Source organism: Micropterus salmoides, unplaced genomic scaffold (assembly GCF_014851395.1).
Source record: "Micropterus salmoides isolate LMB-PRFRI ecotype aquatic unplaced genomic scaffold, ASM1485139v1 Ms_hic_scaffold_9, whole genome shotgun sequence".
Lineage (NCBI taxonomy): Eukaryota > Metazoa > Chordata > Actinopteri > Centrarchiformes > Centrarchidae > Micropterus > Micropterus salmoides.
Genome location: NW_024044681.1, coordinates 19,891,145 through 19,915,968, shown reverse-complemented (window position 1 = coordinate 19,915,968; position 24,824 = coordinate 19,891,145). Strand labels below are relative to the sequence as shown.

General features: G+C 41.2%; 2 protein-coding genes across 4 annotated transcripts; both read right to left on the bottom strand.

Annotated features, from left to right (window-relative positions):
- Window positions 1-338: 338 nt before the first annotated feature.
- tcerg1b (transcription elongation regulator 1b (CA150)) lies at window positions 339-19,030 on the bottom strand. Of its 2 annotated transcripts, XM_038707614.1 has the most exons (21): window positions 18,957-19,030; window positions 17,690-17,915; window positions 15,804-15,956; window positions 14,573-14,861; window positions 14,234-14,476; window positions 9,703-9,762; window positions 7,842-8,042; window positions 7,427-7,527; window positions 6,745-6,833; window positions 6,463-6,623; window positions 6,096-6,177; window positions 5,811-5,946; window positions 5,355-5,444; window positions 5,104-5,222; window positions 4,767-4,917; window positions 4,379-4,543; window positions 3,245-3,427; window positions 2,653-2,832; window positions 2,386-2,469; window positions 1,746-1,846; window positions 339-1,119 (listed from the first exon to the last, which is right to left on the bottom strand). In XM_038707614.1, the coding sequence occupies exons 1-21, from the start codon at window positions 19,001-19,003 to the stop codon at window positions 918-920; spliced, it is 3,063 nt and encodes a 1,020-aa protein (XP_038563542.1). In that variant the 5' UTR covers window positions 19,004-19,030; the 3' UTR covers window positions 339-917. The 2 variants fall into 2 exon arrangements, with proteins under 2 accessions (XP_038563542.1, XP_038563543.1); XM_038707615.1 differs by lacking the exon at window positions 9,703-9,762.
- Window positions 19,031-20,187: 1,157 nt separating this feature from the next.
- On the bottom strand, window positions 20,188-24,662 carry LOC119895733 (transcription factor SOX-2-like). 2 transcript variants are annotated; one of them, XM_038709027.1, is made up of 4 exons: window positions 23,754-24,662; window positions 21,209-21,448; window positions 20,794-21,043; window positions 20,188-20,469 (listed from the first exon to the last, which is right to left on the bottom strand). In XM_038709027.1, exons 1-4 carry the CDS (start codon window positions 24,274-24,276, stop codon window positions 20,205-20,207), a joined length of 1,278 nt encoding a protein of 425 aa, XP_038564955.1. In that variant the 5' UTR covers window positions 24,277-24,662; the 3' UTR covers window positions 20,188-20,204. The 2 variants fall into 2 exon arrangements, with proteins under 2 accessions (XP_038564955.1, XP_038564956.1); XM_038709028.1 differs by having other exon boundaries at window positions 20,815-21,043.
- Between the last annotated feature and the right edge of the window lie 162 nt (window positions 24,663-24,824).

Below are 24,824 nucleotides of genomic sequence, written 5' to 3'. Positions count from 1 at the left end.
ACCGTGGCGCAGCCCTAACGTGCCGTAGACGGATTCAGTAGATTCCCGGCGTCAGGAAATAGGACCATCAGAGGAAAACGCGAATGCAGCAATAATGAATGAGTCTACATACTTCAGGCATTGCTGTAATTCTCATTTTTATAAACGCAGCGTTTACGAAGCGTTGAAAGTAGTAATAGCCAAGTGTATTGTGCTCCACGGACCAAACCCCTCAATAAAAAAAAAAAACAGTGAGGGGTTAGATTACGGCTAGTTTTTCCATGACAAGTCCTACTGGATCAGAACATACAGTGTATGTGAAATGTTAATGTAGAATAAAAACTCCACAGGACGACATATTGAAAAACAGTGGAAGTTGTTTTTATTTTATTCAACAGAGAAAACCACTGAGCAGAAACTAACATTCACACTGAGCCGCTGAAACAATGACTGGCACAGTGGAGCAGTAAGGCTTAAGGACGCCTCAGACACATGCGCGCACACATACACACACGCTTGCTCGCTCATGCATGCACACACGCACCACACACAGACGCATTCTCACACACACTCAACTTCATTTACATCCTCTATCTTACACCTCTGTGGCTGCTCAGGCAGCAGCCTTATCACTATCCCTCTGATGTGGTCAGTCAGAGGTGAGGGGTCAATGGTCACCTTGAGATCAGGTAACCACTGTTTCCTGCTGTTGCCTTAAACGCAGGGCTATTTCAGGGCTAGGAGGCGACATAACACAGAGACCTTAACCGTTCATCTCTATGGTACATCTCTAAGCAACATGACCCCCCAGCAATAACACTGCGAGGCCAGCCGTGGGCCTGGAGGGCGGGGTTCAGGGGGTGTTGGGGGAGGTCATGCTCTGGCCAAAGGGAGGGCAAGGAGGAGAAGGGCACCGGCCGAGAAGATGATGCGCTTGGTCACTTGGTAGAGCGTCGGGTGGGCTCAGAGGCGGTGGGTGGAGGCGGTGGCCCACGGCGGTCTAGGTCTTCGATGTAGAACATGATGAGCTTCCTGCGCTCCTCTGGGACACACTCCAGAACAAGGTACCGCTTGTCGTTTTGAAGGATCTTCTCCACATCCTTCAGATGCTGCTCTGATTCCTGGATCAGCTTTCTCGACCTGGGGGAAGGGAGGATGTGACACAGGCAGATGGCACTATTATGAACAGTTTCCTCTCTGTGCACTAGAGCGTCTGGGAGAACAGCTGCTGTTCAGATTTTGGTTCATGTTTATTTATTACAAACTATTTTGTCAGACTTTCCTCTGCAACAAACCACTTTATAACTCAAATATTTTGAGGGGCCAGGGGTTAAAAAACATCTCTGTCTATAAAGGAGACAAGACGTGTGTCAAATCTTTTATCACCATCACATCCTGTGTCATCTACATGTTTGCAGCTTGTCTCAACTCAAACTCTACTTGCCCCAGAATTCTCCAATCATTTACCAAAGATAGTAAGCCTCAAAAAATAAATTATGGAAAAAAATCTCTCTCAATCTGTTTAATACTATAGACAATGAAGTGAAATTTTGTCTGAAGAAGTGGGAAAATAATAGACTGTGATAAGTGGAGATGCTTGTAGATACTTTTGTTGTTTAACAGGATCAAATATTTCAGGCTGCAATTGTATCAGATTATGTATACTGAATAGATGTGCAACAAAACAAAATGTAAAATTTATAATTGCTACATGTGCCACTTGTTTTGATTAAACCTTTCTGGTATGTGGAAGTGAGCGTACAGACCGGTATGTGATGAACTTTGTCTCCTTTAGCAGAGTTCTGAAGTCAGCTTTGGCTGTGATGTACTTGTCTTTAATGTAGTCTTCAAACTCCCGCTGTCTCTTCTGCAAACACAGATTAACATTACTTAAACAACATGGTGATGGCGTAGTGGATAAGACACATGCCTTTGGTGTGAGAGACCCGGGTTCGGATCCACCTGAGCAAGACACTTAACTACTAGTTGCTCCATATATATATATATAGCAATTGTAAGTCACTTTGGATAAAAGCGTCAGCTAAATGAATAAATGTAATGTAAATGTAACTTAAAACTAGTTAAATGGATGTGCATTTCACATGAAACCGTTACAGCATAATTAAACTCCACTATAATGCCTTTAGGACCGACATAAAAATATCAACCACCCCCTTCATCAATTCAGACCGTTTAGGCTTGAGATGAGATACTGAAAGAGAACAGTGACTGTATTGAGTTGGAAACTGATATAACTATAGCAAAGAAAGGTTAAGGACTTCTATCATTTTGACTATCAATACTTGTAAATTATTGTCAGAAATTGACTTATCTTTTTTATCATTTTAGAATTATACTGCAAAATAACATAAGCATCCTGCCTATGTTACTCATTAAAAGTCTTACTCTGTCACTGGAGGAGAACTTAATACAGCGAGGGTCCTCTTTGATAACCTTCTTCACCTCCTTCCATGTGGTTGTCAGAGTGATCTACAACGCAAACAAAAAAAATCTGTCAATAAGCTTATAAAATTAGTCAGGGATAAAAGGAGTATTGTTTTCCTTCTCACCACATTGGTTATATGTGCACACTTCAGAAAAAAGCAAATACAGACAAAATGAATAGCATATTGCAGATGACTGGCAACTTTTCCTGCTATTGGCACTGCTCACCATGCTGGTCTCATCAAGTAGCTGCCTGAAATGTTCTTTCTTCTTCTTGGCCAGTGCTTCTACGTGTTCGTTGAACAGCTTCTCCTTCTCCTCTCTCTCTAGCAGTGACGCCGACTCCCACCGATGGTCCTTCCGCAGGTTACGACGCGTGTCTGACCAATTTGCGTCTGAAGACCGTACCTGAGGAGAGAATAAACAGAACACTTTAAATTCAGAGGAAATATCATTTAATGCTCCCAGGGATCAGAGTTTCTGACAAAAAGTCAAACTATAATGGCACTGCTTATTCTTGGGTTCCTGCCAACATACTTACATTTCTGAAATGTTTAGAAAGTGCTCTAAAACATCCTATTCGATTATCCCTGCGGTCACAATTGTACCTGTAAAATCTGACTTGTTTCTGCTGGAGCTAAGCTACTATGCCTTATCCAAATAGCTTCGATCAGCTGTTACTTTCCCATTTTCTTATCAAATCTTGTGAAAAAGTGACTGGTGATGACACAAATAGATTAGGACTTAATGAAAATATGATACATTTGTTCACATTACAGCAAGTTTCATAGGAAAATAAAAACGCTGCAGAGCATCTCACCATATCAGACATGAGAGCTTTGAAATGCTGGATGGCCTCCTCCCTCTTGTGCTGCTCCCTCTCTCGGTCGATCTCTTTGGTCTGTTCTGATCGGGCCTTCTGCACCTCCCGCTCCCTCTCTCGGAGACTGGCCTCGATACGAGCCTGCCGCTCCAACTCTCGCTCCTTATCGATGTCCACGTTCTGTAGGATGACACACATGGTCAGTTTAATTTTGTTATACGACACAGTGCGGGCTGAGCCGTAAAGCAGGGTTAGTCAGTGACAGCAAAGTTATCGTACGGTTGGAATGATTCATACAATGATTCTTTTGAACTTTAATGTAAATAAATCACAAGAACCACACAAACGGTTTATTTATACTAGTGAAATTATTTCTTAAGTAAAGCGTAATGTAAATCCAACATTTGTGTAATTTGTTTCAGTTACATATTCTCACTCTCCCCGGTCAGGCTCTTGAACACGGTTGACAGTTAGTAAAATTCTGGCCGTCTTTTTGAACTCATCTGTGACACCGGAAATTCTTGGCCGTTTGACAGATGATTTGATCCATTTCCGCAGTCGACACCGGGAGATGATCTGACCGGTTTTATTTATTGCCTCTATGGCAATAAAACACGTTACACAAGCCATCAAAAACTCCCTGAGGTTGAACTTAACTTCATCAACACTTTTAGGGACAAACTATAAATGGACTGGAAACTCGTTGGCCTAGCAACAGTAAGGCTACAAACGAACCATAACGCAACACCGTCTGGATGAGGCAGTCTTTCCATTCAAAAAGAATATCTGAGGTTGTTAAAAATATGTTGTCATCTAGTCTTTGAATATAATACAACTTCCAGTCTTTCAAATGTAATTTCCAGGAAAGATATTTTCTCATATTCTGTAGTTTTTAGAATGCTGTCTATGCAGCCCCACATTTTGTCCATACTGTCCGCATGTGCTCACAATCCATAGACACTTAAAAAGATAGGAAATAGCAATAAAATGATCAAATTAGTAATCAATTCATCTATTAGTTGCACCATTCCCAATTTATACCCACACGCGTACAAAAGTAAAAAGCAATGTTTACGTCAACCCTGAAAATAACATCACAGCGGCGCTCTTGCAGATCAGAACTGCTCCCACCTTGGCTTGTTTTTCCATGTACTGTTTGAAAAGTTCTTCTCTGAGTGCGGAGCTCTCCACAGCCTTGTAACGTGGGTCCGTCTCTAGCCTCTCTTTCACTTTGCTCCACCGCTGGCTTCCCTCTATGTGCTGCTCACTTAGGAGGTCAAAGAAGTCAAGCTTCACCTGGGAGCAAACACACATCAAAACAATTTAGAAATTTGTCCAAAAACCAAGGGGAGCAGGACCCCGGCAGATGGTAGAGCCTCAGTAACTTGCTCAAAGGCAGGTCAGCAGGGCAATAAAAGCCTGCAAAGGTCTTGACTCATGGTCATTCGACCTCTCTAAAAAACACCACCACATTATTGTTCCAGAAAAAAGATACTTTACATATATATTTGAGTCATACCTTCTCTCCTCGGGACTTGGAGTCCTCTTTCTCTCTCTTCCTCATAGCGGTGATGAATTCGATGAAGATAGCCTCCCTGTCCTTCATCTTCTCTATGGTCTTAAATCGCGGGTCTCGACCATGTTTCACTGCAAATTCACTAAACGTTGTTCTGTAAAAATAAAAACACTGCAGTTTCAGTTTTTAACAAAGCAAAGCTAACAGTTAGAAACATTAACGAAATGATCTGTTCACCACAACGAAAAAGACAAAAACCTTATGTTAATTACCAATTGGCCTTTAAAACACTTTAAAACACACACAAACCACCAGTAGAAAGACCTGCTTGTCCCATTACCTCGCTGTGAGCTTGGCCTCCTCCATCATCCTCCTGAACTCGTCTTTGGCCTGCATCAGCTTGTTCTTCTTCTCCTTCCTCTCCTCCTCCGCTCGCGTCTTCACATACTGATCAAACACCTGATGTAGACACGATCATAAAACTATGACTGAAAGATTTAAAAAAATAAATAAAATAAAAAATACCAGTACATGGCTCAATCCTGTCAGAAAGTCAGAATAAGTAACAGTGAGAGAAGAGAGTAACCAAACCTGTTTCCTCTCTTTTGGGTTGAGAAGAAGGTAACGTGGGTCGAACACAATCTTATGAAGCTCTTTGTCCCATGTCGAAAATGCAGATACCTACATGTAAGACAACGGTGATATTAGACAGACAGCTAAGTTGTTTCCATATACCACACTATAAACATGTATATATTATAAGATTATTTGTCTACATCCAGTGAAAACGTAACAAAAACCATTATCAAAAACTCCATCATTATGGAAATTTTCACAATTTTGTCCATGACAATATATAATCTGAACAACCAAGAAGTTACATGACAAGGGAATACGTAACAACGTATAAACCTTCAGTAAATCCTGTCTATCTGTCTGCCAAAGTGCCTAAAAGCCCAGTCCTGTGGAAAAAAGGTGTCCTCAAACAAGAGACTGACAAACTCCGTATTAACATATGTAGTAACTTCAGCATAGGATTGGTGTTACCCCTCTTTCCAGCAGCATTTCTCTGAACTGGGTCATCCGGGCCTCTAGCGGCACTACAGCTCGTTCTCTGGCAGCTCTGAGCTCTGCCTCCATTGCTGCTTCCTTCTCAGTCTCCGCCTCCTTTACCTCCTCCTTCCTGTGAGGGTGAAACCCCAAAAGGTCAGGAGAGACCGATAAATGAGACCATAGAGATAACATGAAAACTGACAGTTGTAGATATATTTTTAAGAAGATATGGTGACTCCTTTATTAAGCGATAAGTGAGGGGCGACATGCACGACGTACTTCCTCTTTTTGGCTTTGGTTGGTTCCTCATCCTGATTTTCTTCAGTAGCAATGGCTAGTTCTGGCTCCTCCTTATTGACACCTGTGTATGAACACAAAATATTTACAACACAATGTAGCGAACAACGACTAAGAATGATAGCAGCAGTCTTATTATTTTTGTTTACATACAGATCACAGACTGTGCCATTGACTACACAAAATTAACTCAATTTAAAAATCATTGGTGCACCAGTGTTTCTCTGGCTACCAGTTTTGTGTGACATTAATAACCCATGTAAGAAAGCAATTACCTTAAATCTCATTATTCACAATCAAAAAGTACTTTGTTCCATGTCATAACCCCTGACTGCGTGTTTGTCCACACCTGTCTTCTTGCCATCCTCCAGGCCTCTTTTGTGCGGAGGCTCCTGGATGTGCTTGTCAACGTCAGCTCGACCGACCAGCTCCTCGGGCCGGTCCCACATGGACAGCCGTGTTGTCGGGTTGTAGAAGAACACACGATCATCACCCGTCCACACCACACACCTGATATAAGAAACATACGCATACACAAACACAGAGATTAGAAGAGAGAGAAAATTGCATTTGATTAATTGCTATAAAGTGGAGTGGAGAGATGTGGTGGGCTGTGATGTGTTGTGTGTACCATGGCGTGCCAGGGATAGGGTTAGTGGCTATAGGCCTGGCCTTCTGTGCTGCTTTTTCCTCCTCCGTCATTTCTTCTTCTTTAGGCTCCTTAAGAAAGAGAGAAACCGGTTATCTGATTTACCATTACATTCATATTGTTTACCTGTAACTTATCTATATGCTTAGATTTTTTAATTATTTATTTACAGTGTAAACATTGTCTTTAATTATATATTATTATACTACATATACAATGTAGTATAGTTAATGTTGTGCAGTGTACAGTAGGGCTGTAACGCTTCTGACACAGAGACAGAAACCACGACACAAAGGTCCGTGATCTTGTGTCGTGGTTCCGAGGGACAGAACCAAGTGCCGCCTAACTAAGTACACGTGGGAAGTAGTAAGGGCAAACTGTAGGCCCATTTTTTGTAAATATTACAACGCAAAACTTTTTTATTGTCTTCTAACTGAGTGTGTCACGTGACTATTTTGGTCTAGTCGTGATTGAGTTTTCATGCCTGCAAGTTAGGGTACTTTAATAAACCAAGATGAATAATGATGATAATAATAATAATAATACCCCCCAAAAAACAAAAAATATAAGGTATGAACCAAACACCATTAGTGTACAGCATTTCTTGCATTCTGAAATATTCTAAATAATGTAACCATTTAACAACATGCTATTCTTCACATACCTCTTTATCATTATTAGTGTTTTCTGCTTTGTTCTCTTCATCCTCCATCTCCATTGCCTCCGCTTCCTCCTGGGCCTCCCTGAGCTTTTCTGCTTCTTTTTCTGAAGAAAAGGAGAAGAAGGTAACTGAAAGCTGCCTTGTGCAGCTCAGTAAATGCAGCGTCATTAATTCTGCCTTGTCAGGTCCGTTTCCATAAATGCTTTATAAAGGGTGGACTTATTAATTATCAGTAATAACTGCAAGCGCTGCTGGGAAATCTCAGGACAGCTAATGAGGGATCAGGGTTCTTGTATTTGGCTGTGTATTTTGTGTGACAAATGACTTTTGTTGGTGAGTGTTGAGACTGGTGATACTGGAAACCAGCTTGAGCTTTGTGGGTTATCTCACCATGTCAGACCCGACAAAAGTTACCTACCTTTCTCCACCAGGGCCTGTGGTTTCTCCCAGGTGGACTCCAGTGTTCGGTTGTTGTAGTAGTACGTTTTCCCATCAGCTGTTTTGTACTCTGACCACTCAGGGAGGTGCAATGATCCGGCCATGGAGGCAGGAGCTGCCGAGAGCGCCAGCTGTGGGTGCATCATGGAAACTAAAGGCGGGCCCATGCCAGGGAGCATGCCTGTCATTAATCAGAGAGGAAAGAGACAGACGATTAGCTGAGAGAGTCACCTTTCTGGCTGAGCCACTAAAAGTAGCTGCAGTGGACTAGAAAAGGCATCAGTTTGCCCATTTGTAATCAAGTACACGTATTAGCAAAAGCAGAGGCCAAACAGAGCTCCACAGGCAGAATGAGACTGATTCACTGCAACTTAAAAAAAAAAAGGGGCTGCCACTCTAAGCACCTGCATGGTCGTCTAGAGAAGTAGATTAGTGTATGAATTTAAAAATATATATAATTTAGAAACTGTCTAAAGAAACCTTCAATAAACTGATTGTTAACAAAACACAGGCCATATACACAAACAACCAAAGCAGTGACCACACACACACACACACACACACACACACACACCACAAAAGAAAACAACAACATGACCACAACATGTAGACCTAACTATGGGTCAACAGTACCTGGCATTATTGGAACTCTCCTAACAGAGATGGTCTCAGCCCAAGTCAGTCACCAACCTCACACCTCCAAATGACAATCAACGACTTGGCCCTAAGTAACAATTTAAATTCTGACTTTCAAGTGTCCTCTCATTTACTAAAGTAAAACAATTACTCTTACACTATAACACCAGTTCCTGAGGACAACGCACTTACTGAAAGCTGAACACGCTGTTTGCACCAGGGAATATTTTTGTTTTATGTTTCCTGTTTTACACAAGGATAGCAAGTTTCCCGGTACAACATCTTAAAAATATGCTTGTGTGAATATGCCTTGCAGAGTAAATACAGTAAACATGGTAAGTATACTGACACTTGAGTTTAAACGAGCTTTAATGACAATCGAGCTAAGTTCTAGGGTTGGACAATGTCTACAATGAAACATTGGGATAGACGATGTCATTGCGGGGGATGGGGGGTTGGGGCAGCAGCCGTCTTATGTACATGTGTTCTCGCACTTCACTCGGTAAAAAAAATTGGTAGACTATTAACTTACGTTACAAGTTGCGGTGGATATTTTACACAACGGACCAGGTAAAGTAGCAGTTAACACACAGGGTGCAGATGTTGGTTTCAGTTGTTTGACAGGCTACGTCATTAATAAGCCGACGTGCTGCTCACCTGCTGCTGTGATAACGGATCGCTGGTGGAAATATACGGAAAAAAAGATAAGTTCTCAGTCTTTTAGGCGACTTTATAAAACATACTGCAGATGGAGAAAATGGAGCAGACGTGGGGAGAGAGAGGCGGGGCAAGCCGGGGTGTTTACCTGAGGTGTATGTGTGTGTCAGTGTGGAGAGAATAGAATTCCGAGGCAGGTGCAAAGCATACTTACAAACAATAATAATGTTCATGGCCATTAAAACCTACTTTCACAGGGTGGTATAATGTGAAAATTTTAATTTTGTTCCTGGGGGGGGGCGGGGGTTTTACAATCTCGATGCCGGCTCAAAGTTGTGATGGCATCGTCTATCGGCCCAACCCTAGTAAGTTCTACTGATGTATGCTGGAATGGAAGAAATTTATCTACTGTATGGATCATTTTCACATCATTCACCAACATGCCACTGTTTGAGGGTTACCATATATACACAATTTGACTCATGTACACATCATTCACTACCATGCCATCTACTGTAGGTCTGAGAGGCGAGCGGCTGGGTGTTTACCGTTGGCGCTGGGGCCTGCCTTTACACAGGACGCACCTACTATCTGCATCATTGCTACACCTGCAAGAACAACGGACAAGCAAGCATCTGGTTGAACACAGCAGGACACTAGACATCAGCTACCATGGTGTGTAAGAGTTTGTGTGTGTGGCCCCACTCAGACAAACACACGGCCAAATTTTGGATTGTGCTGTTATGTTGCAACAGTTACTCCGCCTCTGTTGACGTTTCTGTGCCTAACCATGTGATGTATTTAGAGGGACGAGCACAGTGTACATTGGGTTTACAAGACTTTTTGTGAAGCTGTTAGTACATTAACAATTATGCTAAAAAGAAAAGAAAGAAAAATGTAAATAAAAGCACAATGTTGGAACACCACAAATCTCAAAGTCAATCAGGAAGCTCCCGGTCTTTTCTCAGCCGAATAACCATCAGCCCTAATCTAGACCTAGCCCCATCTGATCGTAATTCTGATTTTGCCAGACTACTCATCCACAAAGAACGCCAATAAACTGCAAAAATTAACTACCTGAATGAGCTTTTTGGATCAAATTCTGTTAAAATGAGGGACAGAAAGAAAAACTATAAGGAATCAAAGAAGACACATAGCAGAGGAGAAGAGAGAAGCAACGGAAACACTTTGAAAGCAAACACAGGATTTACATGGGCCTACATTTAAACCACTGGCTTGTTGTGTGACCCTTAAAAACTAGGTGACTAGGAAATTAGGGATGCACTGAATGTCCGGCCCCCGAAATTAATCTGTCGAAAATAGCAAAAAAAAGCAATTTCAGTGTTCGCCGTTTGCAGACACTGTTCTGCTGAATTGTCTCCCAGCACATCCACTCAATCTGTGGCTGACTTCTTAGAAAAGGCAACACATGATCTGACCCGCTTTGAGTGTTTCGGTCACTCGTTTCTGAGAGGCTGATTAAGCTAGCCGCACCTAAATTCTGAGTGCACACGTATTCAAGCCTTTATGGTAAATACACTGAAACGGACCAGTGCGAGCTGACAAGCAGGTTAGCAGGACAAGTGTTGCAGTATGAGAGTCCTACTTGAAGAGAGGCTATGAAGTCTTCATGTTACGCATTAGGAAAACCACATCCAACATTATTTGTCAAATTGGGTTGGACCTCAAAATAAGGTGTCTATACAGTATGGAAATAAGATTAATTGGATTATATTCACACAAAGTATAAAACATATTACATGTGTACATTAAAAGTAAATGGACACATGTAATTTACTTTACCCGACCCTCTCTGGCCTTGGACCAACCCACCATAGTCTCTCCAAATCCTGTGGGCAACACGGAGTAAAAAGCATATTTTGACTTTTTATGCAATTTATGCAATTTATGCAATGGTAAAAAAAAGGCAAAATAAATGGAAAAAAGGTGAAAAACCTTTTTCGGTATTCGGGAAAGTTTTTACATTATATTCGGTTTCGGCCAAGAATTTTCATTTCGGTGCATCCCTATAGGAAATGTCTAGGAGATATCTAATGAGATGTCTTTTATAGAGAAATTTACATGTAAAACCTGTGAGTGTCCCTATTGCAGCAAAATAATCCTACCTCCCCTCTGTGGTGTTCCAATAACAGCTATAGCTGGAGTCCATTGGCTACCCTAACTTTTGTTATTAACAGACTTCAGATTTCCCACACAGACTGTAAACTAAATGTCAGTTGTCACAAAACATCTACACAGCCAAGTAGTTCTAGCTACAATGTACTTTCTACTTGGGATGTCCCAATCAAGTTTGTTTGGGCCCTTTTGGGAGCCCTTTAATATTAGATATCTGCTGTTATAGAGTCTGATCCAATATTTAAACAGCAGGAGGAGATTGGACTATACAGTGTTGATCAAATATGTATATGGCACATGTGAAATAACCGTTTCAGCCAATTAACCGTGGCATACCTCATTTTATATGAATCATTTAATCCAAATACTAAAGGCCCTGGTAAAAAACTAGTAAATTGATAAGCTTGAATCACTGATCAGATAGTAATGAAAGTTTAACTTGGAGTAAGAGTGACATATCAATCTGTTAAGAGTTTATGAACTTAACTATAGAAACACAGTCTGTTCGCTGACAAATAATCTTTGGCTGAGTACAGACACACAAACCCCACAATCATTGTTCGTCATCAAATTAATCACAGAATTTGCATTAATCAGCAACGACTAATATGATCTGCTGCCGGCAAAGTTTGTCATTTTAACTGCCGAAAGTGATGGTTAGCGCTAGCTAAATGGGAAGCTGCTACCTGAATGTTCTGTACATTGATGCACTTCACTAATAAGAAAGAGAGAGTTAGACTTTAGTGAATCTGTGTATTTTGCCAACCTTGCTTTTATATTAATGTACAGTCCCCTCCAAAAGTATTGGAACTGTAAGGCAAATTCCTTTGTTTTTGTTGTTCACTGAAGACATTTGGGTTTAAGATCAAAAGTTGAGTATGAAACAAGAGTTCAGAATTTCAGCTTTTATTTCCTGGTATTCACATCTAGATGTGTTAAACAACTCAGGACATACCACCCTTTGTTTGAACCCACCCATTTTTCAAGTGAGCAAAACTATTGGAACATGTGACTGACAGATGTTTCGTGTTGCCTTTTAGCTTGATAGTCCAAACATAAATAGCTCTGCATGACTAGTCTAAGTTTTCATCCTTGGTTCAAACCTATAAAGACTGCATTTCCTGTTAAAGAGGATAAACCAACATGAAGACCAGAGAGATGTCTATGGGAGAAAAGCAAGCCATTGTCAAGCTGAGAAAAGAAGGAAAATCATTGGGCACAAACATTTGGAATGTCCTGAAAAAGAAAGAAACTACTGGTGTACTGAGCAGATAGAGGTCGAACAGGTCGGCCAAGGAAAACAACAGTAGTTGATGACAGAAATATTGTGAGAGCTGTGAAGAAAACCCCCAAAACATCAGTAAGTGACATCAGCAACGACCTCCACAGTGTAGGGGTGAAGGTATCACAATCCACTGTTCGAAGAAGACTCAGAGAGCAGAAATATAGAGGCCACACCACAAGACGCAAACCACTCATCAGCAGGAAGAATCGGAAGGCCAGAGTGAAATTTGCAAAGAAGTACAGAGATGAGCCGCAAAAGTTGTGGAACACATTCTTATGGACTGATGAGACCAAGATTAGACTCTACCAAAGTGTGGAGAAAGAAAGGAACTGCTTATGATCCGAAGCATACAAGCTCATCTGTGAAGCATGGTGGAGGTGATGTCATGGCTGCTTCTGGAACACACTCATTAATATTTATGGATGATGTAACTGATGATAGTAGCAGCAGAATGAATTCAGAAGTGTACAGAAATATTTTGTCCAATTTATGGAGAAATGCATTGAAACTAATCGGGAGGAAGTTTATCATGCAGCAGGACAATGACCCAAAGCACACTGCCAACAAAACAAAGGACTTCATCAGGGGAAAAAGTGCAAGGTCTTAGACTGACCAAGTCAATCACCTGACCTTAACCCAATAGAGCATGCATTTCACCTCCTGAGAGGAGACTGAAGGGAGAAACACCCCGAAACAAACAAGAAAGCCTGGAATAGCATCACAAATGAAGAATGCAACAGTTTGGTGATGTCGATGGGTTGCCGGCTTGAGGCAGTTATTGCAAGCAAGGGTTATGCCACCAAACATTAAATGTTATTTACTTCAAGATTACTTTTGCTCACCTAAGAATGCTGTGGTCAAATACAAACAGTGATATGTCCTGAGTTGTTTAACACATCTAGATGTGAATACCAGGAAATAAAAGCTGAAATTCTGAACTCTTGTTTCATACTCATCTTTTGATCTTAAACCCAAATGTTGTCAGTGAACAACAAAAACAAACAAAGGAATTCGCCTTACTGTTCCAATACTTTTGGAGGGGACTGTATATTGTCTGTAGCAGAAGGGAGTTACAAACTCAATTTTACAACCTATTGTAATGTGACAATTAAATCTACCTTGTGAGCATACAGTATCAGTCTTACCAATGCGCCCAAGTAATTTTTAATTATTAAACACTATAATTTTCACTTCCATATACAAGCAAAATGCTGCATTTCTTTACAGAGCAGCGCAGCAACACTAGCGTGCTGAGGTGCACAAGAACATTAAAGAAAGGATTGCTGTTTGATCGGCTTTGTTTAACCCTATAACGATCCATAAAAATACGCCCATATCAGCAATATAGCTTATTGCAATATGTATTTTAGTATTTATCTTTTTTACTGAATTTCAATATATCGCACAGCTGATACTATTATTGTGTCAACCCCAGTTCTTTCTGGTGGACACCCCATAACAGCAGTTACGAGGGTATGAATGTAATCAGCTCAATTAAAGGTTTGTCAGCTCGTCTAGCTACATGGGCAGCAAATCTATCATCATATAGAGGTCCTCTCTTGTTCTATATATACACACGTATTAACAACTGGTTTGTAGCATAGTGACAGTAGTTAGATATTGTGGACTGTTTCTTGCTTTTAATTTGTGGTTCTTACCTGGCAGAGGAATGTGCATGCCTGGCAAGGGCACCCTGAAAGGTGGCACCATGACAGGGGGGAAGGCAGGTAAGGCTGCGGTGGGCTGGCCCACACTGTGAGGCAGGGCTGTAGGCAGCAGCGGCATGGTCTGCACAGCCGTAACAGGTGATGGCATCGTGGAAACGGTTACCACAGTGACTGGAGACACAGCAACAGTTGAGGTCACTGTGGCAACAGGGGTTAGGTCAGCTACAACCGTGCCTTTTGGGAAACAAAACGATAAATAATTAGTAACAGTTTTAGTTTTGCTTTTGTGTGTGCATATGGTCTATGCTTCATATAAGACTGTGTACTTACCTGCAATGGTCACAGAGGGGGAGGGGGAGGCGTTGGAGTCTGGACTGGAGGTGAGTGTGCGAGACGGGGTTGTGGACGGGGCTTGAGTTGGGGAGGCTGTTGCTGCTGAGCTGGCTGTAGAGTTGACACTGCTTGAGGTGGCAGCTGCAGTCACCCCCACATTTGCACCCGTCCCCGCGGCCCCAGGTCCTGCTACAAGTAAAGGGTTGAGTTCAGACTGCTGGATGATCTTCACACCGTCCGGTTTACTCCAAGAGGACTCTCTGGTCCTGGCATTGTAGTAATATGCCTGTGGAAGGGATAATAGACATAAGCAGTTTTTTACATTCATAGTTAACAGACTATCTCCTGCAAAGCTGTTTAAAGAGGTGGTATTATGCTCATTTTCAGGTTCAAATCCTATTTAGGGCTTGTACCAGAACAGGTTTACATGGTTTAATTTTCAAAAAACACCATAATTTTTTGTCATACTGCACATTGCTGCAGCTTCTCTTTTCATCATGTGTGAAGGCTTTGTTTTAGCTGTGGAGTGATACATCTTGTCTCTAAATTATCTTTGTTGGGAGTTGCACATTCGCAGTTCCTAGTTAAGGACTACTAGCCAATCAGAAGCAGAGAATAAACGGCTTTGTTTCAGCTGTACATGTTGCTGACCAGCTTGGCAAAATAGACTGGAGCAAGAGTTTCAGAGTGGTGAGTTATTAAGCTACAGTAACAACTTTATGTCCACTGACTGCCTGGAGGGTAGCTAGGGTTTGGAAAGGAGAGGCGGTGTGTGCTGCAGCTCAGTGTTTTTACACTGGTGTTTTTGTTCTGTGTCGTCACAGGGACGAAAGGGAAACAGCTGGACTACAAACTAACTGTTTTCAAGCAGTTTAGAGCAGCATTTTCTGTGGGAGCTGGGAACTCCCTTTAGGCTGGACTTTGGGCTTTTTCACTTTGCAAATCTATTACATGCACAAAAAAGAAATATAAATTAATAAAGGAGAGGGGAAAAGCCAAAAAGCATAATACCACCTCTTTAAGTGCAGTCAAGTGATTAGATCAGTCGTGTATCTGGTTTCTACCTAAGTCTTAACATCAGGACAATATTTCACTCTTAGACTTATAAAAATCAGACAACCAAACTTAAAAGTTTTAACATACTTTTGGAATAACTGTAAACTCTTGACTTAAATATCCCTGCCTTTCCAGGACCCTGCTATGTGTTGACATTTCACTTCCAGCTCACCTTTCCCTCTGCCGTCTTATTCTCTACCCAGATCTCCTCTGTAGGGTTGAGTGCAGGGTTTCCAGACGTAGGAGCGGGGGGCATGCCCGGAGGAAACAGCATCCCTGGAGGCGGCGGCAGGTTCCCCATGGGAGGGGGCAGGAATGGAGGTCTCTGCAGCAAAAGATAGACATACAGCATTACATTTTCAGACTGTAAAGAGCAGGGCTAGGAATTGAAATTACCCAATAAAAGTCCTCCCTCCTCCAACAAAATGTGGCTTCATTGGGTATGGACAAGAGGCCAGTCAGATTAGCAGGTGACTATTTAGGCAGGGCTTATTGAAACCTCTGAAATTCAAATTAAATTTGTGAATCAATAGAGAGAATCACACTGCATCTAAGAATCGATTACAAAGAGGAAGGTAGCCAAAGAGATTATAAAACAGTGTTAGTCATATTCCTCCTTGTTGTGCAGTGTTCTAGGAGCCAATACTCATATTCAGGCCAGAAAGTACTAAAGCTTTCTTTGTGGTCAATTTCTTTGCAGACTGCCAGCAAGAAGGCTGCACCACTGATTGATATAAATTCATAATAAACATTGGAGTCTCTGCTCGAGGATTTACCCTTTTCTTTGAACTTACTCACACATATGCACATTTACCCTAAAGGTATTTAACTAATACTCTTGACCAGAGGGAAAAAAACATTAGCATCTTCATTAGAAGCTGTCAACAAGGAGGCAAATATCAGTTAATGTATTGATATTATTCCTGTGGGATTACAATGACTGTTGGCAGCCACTGCAATAAAGTAAACAGGTAAGTAGCTGCATGTATGATGCCTGTTAAGAGAATCCAGTCTGCTGTGTAGTTCCATACACTTCACTGATAAACCTGACAATTATGCTGAATAATTCCCTGATAAAAGTTTCAGTTTCACCTCTCTTTCTGTCCATGATCAAGCTTTCGTCCGTCTTGCGCCGGTCCAAGAATTTCAGCCCTCTCACAGGCGCCCACATGTGCACGCTTTCCCTGTCTTTCTCTATCACATTCTTTTTTCCTTTCTCTTTCTTCATGTAGTTGTTGGTTTCATTAAATTCATTTCCAATTCCATCCTTCACAGAAAAAAAGGCCAGCTCACCAAAGCCTCCATCACAAATAAGCAGCCTCAACAACCCATTCATATAGACTGTCAGTGTGTCAGTCTGAGTGGGCTGCAGATGAAGTGTGCTAATTAGTGAAATCTCAGTACCTGATATTTTGGCTACTATGGTCTACTAAAATATATGTAATTTTATTAAGATTATCCATATTGTACATTTTACAAACTATCCATTGAGAACATGTTGAATACAAAATCAGATGGGAATGTCTGTTTTTTGACTAATAAAGCAAATAAAAACTGGCAAAACAAGGTGCTTCATGACATTGATGCAAAAACCATCCAGACATAACACCCAGTACACCCAGAGTCTGATATTAAAGGGACTACAGGGCTAACTACCGCAGTAGAAAAAGTACAACAAAACATCAACTCATAGTCCACATCACCCAATTGTTGCTCAGAATGAATCTTACAACAGAAACATGATGAATAAGAACTATTGCAAGTTGAACTGACCTGAAAGAAAACTTTTCCTTTTACTTGGCTAAGGAGGAGCTTAAACACAACATGCATTATCTAACGTCCCTATAAGACAGCTAGAACTTTCTGACCTGTCAGTGTTAAAATATGGTTAGTGGAGTGTTTATTTTGAACAGATTTCTTATACTGTAACAGGCTTCTTTTAATCTTTGTCTATCTCTCAATGCATGCTGTTGAGAAGTTAAAATAGCTTAGCGTTACACTTCTATAAAGATAAACGTGCATGCGTCCATATACAGTGTAAGTATTGAAAACAGTCACCTGTAGATGGGGGGGTCCAATGGGTGGTGGCATGCCTCCTGGTGGTGGGATGGGCGGCATGTTGGGGTCAAAGGGTGGACGTGCAAATGGGGGACGCGGTGGGGGACCCCTCATCATCCCAAAAGGAGGTGGCGGTGGCCTAAGGAGTGGTGGTGGGCCTCGTAACACTGGGGTTTGGGCAGGCGCAGGTGCAGGGCCACGGAACCGCACTGCCTGCTGCGCCATTCTAGCACACCAAAAAAATAATACCAAGTTACAACCAGTGTTTTACAGAACATCACCACTTAATACTAACATGCAAATTTTCTACCAAACCACTCTACAAAACTGCAGGTAACTTTAGTGCTACTTAAGGCACCCAAATTCACAATATGAAAGAAAAATAATATATATAATAAATATTAACAACATTATTATATTGCAGGTAATGCAAAACAACATTATGTAGTACTTGCTTAAAAATCCAGACAGAGAGTACTTAAGGTTGATGATGCAGCCAGCCAGCATAAGCTTTGATAGTTAGCAGTTGATTACAAACACTACATTTCTGTTTCTGTGTAACCATTTCACCTTTATGGTTTTGAATTGATATGGTTCAGCTGATTTGTGTACAGTATACGAGGTGCAGACGTAGGTTTTTGAAGATGCGATCACACTGATGTGGATGATGTTTTTGCTACAGAGCCTTTGGGTGTAACTTAGTAACGTTTTGTAGCTCTTTAGTGCGTATTACTCCACCGGTGTAACAGCTGAAACCTTCAGCGTGGTATATATACACATATATACACACACACTTTGATTCTAAATAAAGTCAAACATTCAATCAGTAAACCTCCTTACTAACTAGCCAGTCCATTCAACACACTGAATGAACGGACTTATGTGCCCCTGCTTACTAATGACTGTAGCATCTCTTAGCTCGCTGGCTATTATACAGTCACATGTGTGTACACTCAAGACAGGAGGCGTTTCTGAAACACAAACTCGGGGCCTGATGAAGTAGAAAGCTCAGTGAAAGATGAAAACATCTGGCTGTGTTTGATCTGACTGCCTGTGTTTACCGCGTGCTAGACGAGCCGCTTGGCAACACAGGCTAGTTAGCTAGAAGCTAGTTAGCTAATGTGGCTACATTCACAAATAAAAACACTGTTTATCACAACCTCTCGACCAAAAACAACGCTAACCGACTTCTCATAAAATCTCGGCTTGTGTTTAATAGCACACAGCGCTGATATTCATTTTAACACCTTATTTGCTTTTATCTGACCTGTTGTCGTTGAACCCGATAGTCTCGCTCTCTGCCTGGTCCGCCATTACAGGAAAATGTAACTACTGTTTTCCTGGAAACGCCCCTAAAAGATTTCTACTTTTCGTATTGGCTAAACTTGGACGTCAATCAGAACGCAGTCCAAGCTTTGTGAGTTCTGATTGGAAGAATATTTTCTAAAGGAGGTTTGGCCAATCATTCATTGGGCCGCTTGGGTCCCATTTTTCATGATGTCTTTGTTCAGTCAGTGTGCAGGGTGTTGTTAATAATAAGTTGGACTGTAATCACTAACACTTTTTGAATACTCTTTACAGTGGTGGTGGTGGTCTCTATTTTGCGTGCTGAGGGTATTTTGTGTGCATTCTGTACAGCGTGGAAAAAAGTGAAGTGAAGTCCAAAAATTAGTAAATAATCTGTCACAGTGGAAAAACTGTTGATGTTCTGTGTTCAAAAATGTATTTCCATATGTAAAAGTCAAATATATAACATCTGCACGCTATCATCTTAAAACACAATAATTTACAGCAGGTTTTCTGGTCTCTGCAAAATCACACCACAATGTATGTTTACCTGGTCCTTTTTGCTTTTAAAACTTTATTTTTTTTAGCTGTGAGGCAAAGAAGAGGACTCAATGTATTGCAGACTTTTTTAATAGTGACATTGCAGAGCACTAACAAAAAACTTGCAACACTCTTCAATGCCTCTCATTCAGAAAAAATAAAGTAGGTGTGTAGACTATGTAAACGCATTTCACTTGTATGTATGAGGCTTTTATCATTGTATGTGAATGAGTTTGGTTTCATATGTGTATGTGAGAGTTAAAGGACATGGTCATTCTGAATAATGTCACTAACAGCCCTTATTAAAGTCAATTATTTGGACAAAAGTGCCTGGAAAGTGAATGTAATGTGGCGATGGAAGAGACAAACTGAGGCAGCCAAACTTTTACTACTTTTCACTGTTGCTGGTGTGAGGAGGAAACTATGAACATGTTTAAGATCTGAATATGATGAAAAACTGACAATCAGGTCAACACATATAATTTGATTTGGGTGTCCGCTGTATAATTTTGAGAACACTTCATTTTATGCAATCCAAAATCAAGACAGGACATTTTATTGTGGCATTTAGAATATACAGTACAAATAATAAAAGCAGGCCAACAGGTACAGACACAGAAGAGTTTCTTTATTTCATAACAAAACCAAATATATATATATATATATATATATATATATATAATATCTCCTAGAGCAGTCCAACAACATCAACATCATCCTCACATTTAAATTCCACCTTGTTGTTGGCCAGTAGCTGCTGACTGGTGCCAACGTCAGGCTGCTCAAGGCTCTCTGATGTCGTGGTAGAGCCGATAAGGACTGGATGAGGCTCCTGCTGCATGATTTCCCTGGCCAGAGTGAGCAGAGTGGTCTCGTCCCCCTGCGGGTGAGTTCTGTGGTAATTCCTCACTTCCTCCATGGAGCTGCTGGCATTTTGGTATCTGCATAAAACCCTGATATAAGCACACAGCAAGTAAATTATAAAATGCTCCAATGAATGTGTCAAAGCAAATGTCATTGAACTGTTAATTCTGTGAATTATGGCACCAAAAAGTCAGTCAGTGTAAAAGTCTTTCAAATGTAAAAACCTGGCTAACCAAATCATTCTCCGCTTGCTGTTGTTGAAAAGAAATCTAAAATAAAGTGTGTTTTGCTTGTTTTGTATTTTATCAGTTGTTCAAATCACTTAATTACATGGGCCGTCTAGAAGGTATTGAAGGAAACAAACGAGCTCTAACACATTGGCTAGCAGAAATATTTCACTGATTATGCCTAACCTTGAATGGTGGATCTGGTACCTGTAGTAGCAGCTCACTGGATGATATGGGCTACAAGATGGGTAGGGATAGTAGCCCACTGTGCAGGGCATCATGACGGGACACGTGTACATGCTGGGGGCCAGCCACTTGGACTGAGCTGGAGGCATGGCCTGTGAGACAAACACAGAAACGCCAGGGTCCTGTCCTGCTCCCTGCCCTGAGGCAAAATACTTTCTACCTCTCTTCCTCTCTGGGTGAAACTCATAATCTGTCAAGAATAAAGCCAGAGTAAGTGAAAGACAGAGGTTCCTAACCCACACTAGAACAAATTTCAAACGGAAAATACTGTATATGCTACTGTATAACTGCACTGGAGACAAGGCAGTAACCTTGCAGTAAATTGTCATCAAATCAGCTGCTAAATTGTCCTTACCAGGGAATTGCTGCTTATGCATGTGTTTCAGTTTGTGAGCCACTTCATAATAGGGCCTCTTCTGTTCCTCACTGAGCTTGGACCACTCACAGCCCAGTTGGATACTAGTGTCTATCATGTTGGCTCCGGGGCAGGCTTTACGCAGGGCATATCGGTGGATGTGAGACCACACCATAAAGGCATTCATCGGCCGTTTAATGTATCCATTCTTGTCTTGGCCAGACAGCATCTGCCTCATATCTGAGGGAGACATTTGGGGACTGATTACTTCGTTGGCGGTTTTAGGGTAAAAAACCTCCCAAAATATTATGTTAATAATTTTGAGATCGACTGCCTTTGAAATCTGTAAGATAAACAAACACAATATCCAGAAAAAATACATAGGATAGACTAAAAACACCTAATGAAAAAAAAAGCCCCTAAATATTGTCTAGTATGTGTCTGTCAGTATTTTCCATTTTGATAAAATTCTGATAGACACTTGGATGTCAAGCTTATGATATACCAAGTCAAAGAAGTCACCATTTGGAATTAGTATCTCATTTTTACTTACTTCAAAAAGACATGGTTGAAGCTCAAAATGTCACTTGTAATTTAAGTTTTGACAGTCTCATATAGTTACAAGTGTTTCATAATTAACATTTTCCAAGAATATTATATATAATGCTGTTATATATACAGTGGGTACGGAAAGTATTCAGACCCCTTTAAATTTTTCACTCTTTGTTTCATTGCAGCCATTTTACAAAAATCAAAAAAGTTCATTTTATTTCTCAGTAATGTACACTCAGAAATTTTTGCAAATTTATTAAAAAAGAAAAACTGAAATATCACATGGTCATAAGTATTCAGACCCTTTGCCGTGACACTCATATTTAACTCAGGTGCTGTCTATTTCTTCTGATCATCCTTGAGATGGTTCTACGCCTTCATTTGAGTCCAGCTGTGTTTGATTATACTGATTGGACTTGATTAGGAAAGCCACACACCTGTCTATATAAGACCTTACAGCTCACAGTGCATGTCAGAGCAAATGAGAATCATGAGGTCAAAGGAACTGCCTGAAGAGCTCAGAGACAGAATTGTGGCAAGGCACAGATCTGGCCAAGGTTACAAAAAAATTTCTGCTGCACTTAAGGTTCCTAAGAGCACAGTGGCCTCCATAATCCTCAAATGGAAGACGTTTGGGACGACCAGAACCCTTCCTAGAGCTGGCCGTCTGGCCAAACTGAGCTATCGGGGGAGAAGAGCCTTGGTGAGAGAGGTAAAGAAGAACCCAAAGGTCACTGTGGCTGAGCTCCAGAGATGCAGTCGGGAGATGGGAGAAAGTTGTAGTAAGTCAACCATCACTGCAGCAATCCACCAGTCGGGGCTTTATGGCAGAGTGGCCCGACGGAAGCCTCTCCTCAGTGCAAGACACATGAAAGCCCGCATGGAGTTTGCTAAAAAACACCTGAAGGACTCCAAGATGGTGATAAATAAGATCCTCTGGTCTGATGAGACCAAGATAGAACTTTTTGGCCTTAATTCTAAGCGGTATGTGTGGAGAAAACCAGGCACTGCTCATCACCTGTCCAATACAGTCTCAACAGTGAAGCATGGTGGTGGCAGCATCATGCTGTGGGGGTGTTTTTCAGCTGCAGGGACAGGACGACCGGTTGCAATCGAGGGAAAGATGAATGCGGCCAAGTACAGGGATATCCTGGACGAAAACCTTTTCCAGAGTGCTCTGGACCTCAGACTGGGCCGAAGGTTTACCTTCCAACAAGACAATGACCCTAAGTACACCGCTAAAATAACGAAGGAGTGGCTTCACAACAACTCCGTGGCTGTTCTTGAATGGCCCAGCCAGAGCCCTGACTTAAACCCAATTGAGCATCTCTGGAGAGACCTGAAAATGGCTGTCCACCAACGTTTACCATCCAACCTGACAGAACTGGAGAGGATCTGCAAGGAGGAATGGCAGAGGATACCCAAATCCAGATGTGAAAAACTTGTTGCATCTTTCCCAAAACGACTCATGGCTGTATTGGATCAAAAGGTGCTTCTACTAAATACTGAGCAAAGGGTCTGAATACTTATGACCATGTGATATTTCAGTTTTTCTTTTTTAATAAATTTGCAAAAATTTCTACATTTCTGTTTTTTTTCTGTCAAGATGGGGTGCTGAGTGTACATTACTGAGAAATAAAATGAACTTTTTTGATTTTTGGAAAATGGCTGCAATGAAACAAAGTGAAAAATTTAAAGGGGTCTGAATACTTTCCGTACCCACTGTATATATGTATGTATGTGTGTGTGTGTGTGTGTGTGTGTATATATATAGTATGTATATATATATATATATATATATATATATATATATATATATATATATATATATATATATATATATATATATATATATATATATATATGTATATATATATATATATATATAAAAAAAATGTTGTTTTTGTCATTCCAAACATTGAATTTTTCTGCTTCCTTACTAAACATCCAACACCTGTCACAGTCACACACAGGCTCTATGGGGATACTGTACCGTCATCCGTTGGCGGGATGGTAAAACTGGTGGCTGGGCCATCACCTCCGACTCTGGTTGATCTTGGGGTCAGGTGGACTGGACCTGGGCTCATAGGTTCTCTAGCTGCGGTGGCTTGTGGCAGATCCAGCCTGTCAGTGACCTGGAGCGGGACAATTTGTTCACCAGGTGGCTGCAGGTCCACTACCCTGACCTGGTAACCTGCTGCTGCTGGTGGGCATGGACCTGAAGTGACAGTTTCTGACCGTACCCCGCCACCATTGCAGCCTCTCACTTCCGCCGGCACACCTTGGTAAAGTGGTACTTTGTTAAAAAGGGTCGATATGGGTGGTAGAGTTAGCTTTCCGTCTGTAAATTGACAACTTGCTCCAACAGATGCCATGTAGTTTCCCCATGTCTTAAACTTATTACCGGTCCCGTCCAGGGGCTGAATGTAATCCCCCTCTCTGGTCTGGAGGAACTGAGAGGGCGTCGCTGGGTCCTGACCCGTTTCTCGTTTTCTTTTTTGAAAGTGCTGGTCCATTGTCACGACTGTCGCTGTAGTTTTGGGGTTGGTTTTAATGTTTCATCTGAATTGTGATTAATTAAAAACGTACAAAAGAACAGAGTAACGGTTCTTGAACGTTAAAAGGCGTTAACGGTGTTCCACAGGCCCGAACGGTCCAGCTAGCTATGTAGCTGTTAGCCACGTAGCTGACAGAATATGTACAGGGCTGTAGCCAGGATTTTAGAAATGCTGAGGGCAAGCCTCTTCTGTCTCAGTAAATTTTTACCACACATCAAAAAATAGTTTATTTTTTTTATTAATTCTGTTAACTTTAATATTGTCTGTATACATTTTATTTTCAAACAAAATATGTTTTCCTTCTGTGCATTGCCAGGAATAAACCTGTGGAGGGGGAAACAATACTTTCCTTAATTTATTTGGCTGTCTAAAGGTTGTCTTTAACTCAACTTTAACTGAGTCTAAAAAAATTACTGGAATCAGCCTGTAAGTGATCCACCAAGTTTTTAATGACAAAATATAACCTTGTCTAAAGTTGCCAGAACCTCCAAATTCCCAGAACAAAT

What these genes read in the sequence shown, in the direction of transcription:
- tcerg1b (XM_038707614.1), bottom strand. Translation starts at nt 19,003, where the DNA reads ATGGCGGACCAGGCAGAGAGCGAGACTATCGGGTTCAACGACAACAG. An exon ending in TTGGACCCCCCCATCTACAG is followed by an intron (nt 15,957 to 17,689) that starts GTGACTGTTTTC and finishes CTTTTGCTGCAG; the next exon opens with AGACCTCCATTCCTGCCCCC. An exon ending in ACAGGCCCTGGTGGAGAAAG is followed by an intron (nt 7,528 to 7,841) that starts GTAGGTAACTTT and finishes CCTTTTCTTCAG; the next exon opens with AAAAAGAAGCAGAAAAGCTC.
- LOC119895733 (XM_038709027.1), bottom strand. Translation starts at nt 24,276, where the DNA reads ATGGACCAGCACTTTCAAAAAAGAAAACGAGAAACGGGTCAGGACCCA. An exon ending in CATCCCGCCAACGGATGACG is followed by an intron (nt 21,449 to 23,753) that starts GTACAGTATCCC and finishes TGTCTCCCTCAG; the next exon opens with ATATGAGGCAGATGCTGTCT. An exon ending in TACCAGATCCACCATTCAAG is followed by an intron (nt 20,470 to 20,793) that starts GTTAGGCATAAT and finishes TGCTTATATCAG; the next exon opens with GGTTTTATGCAGATACCAAA.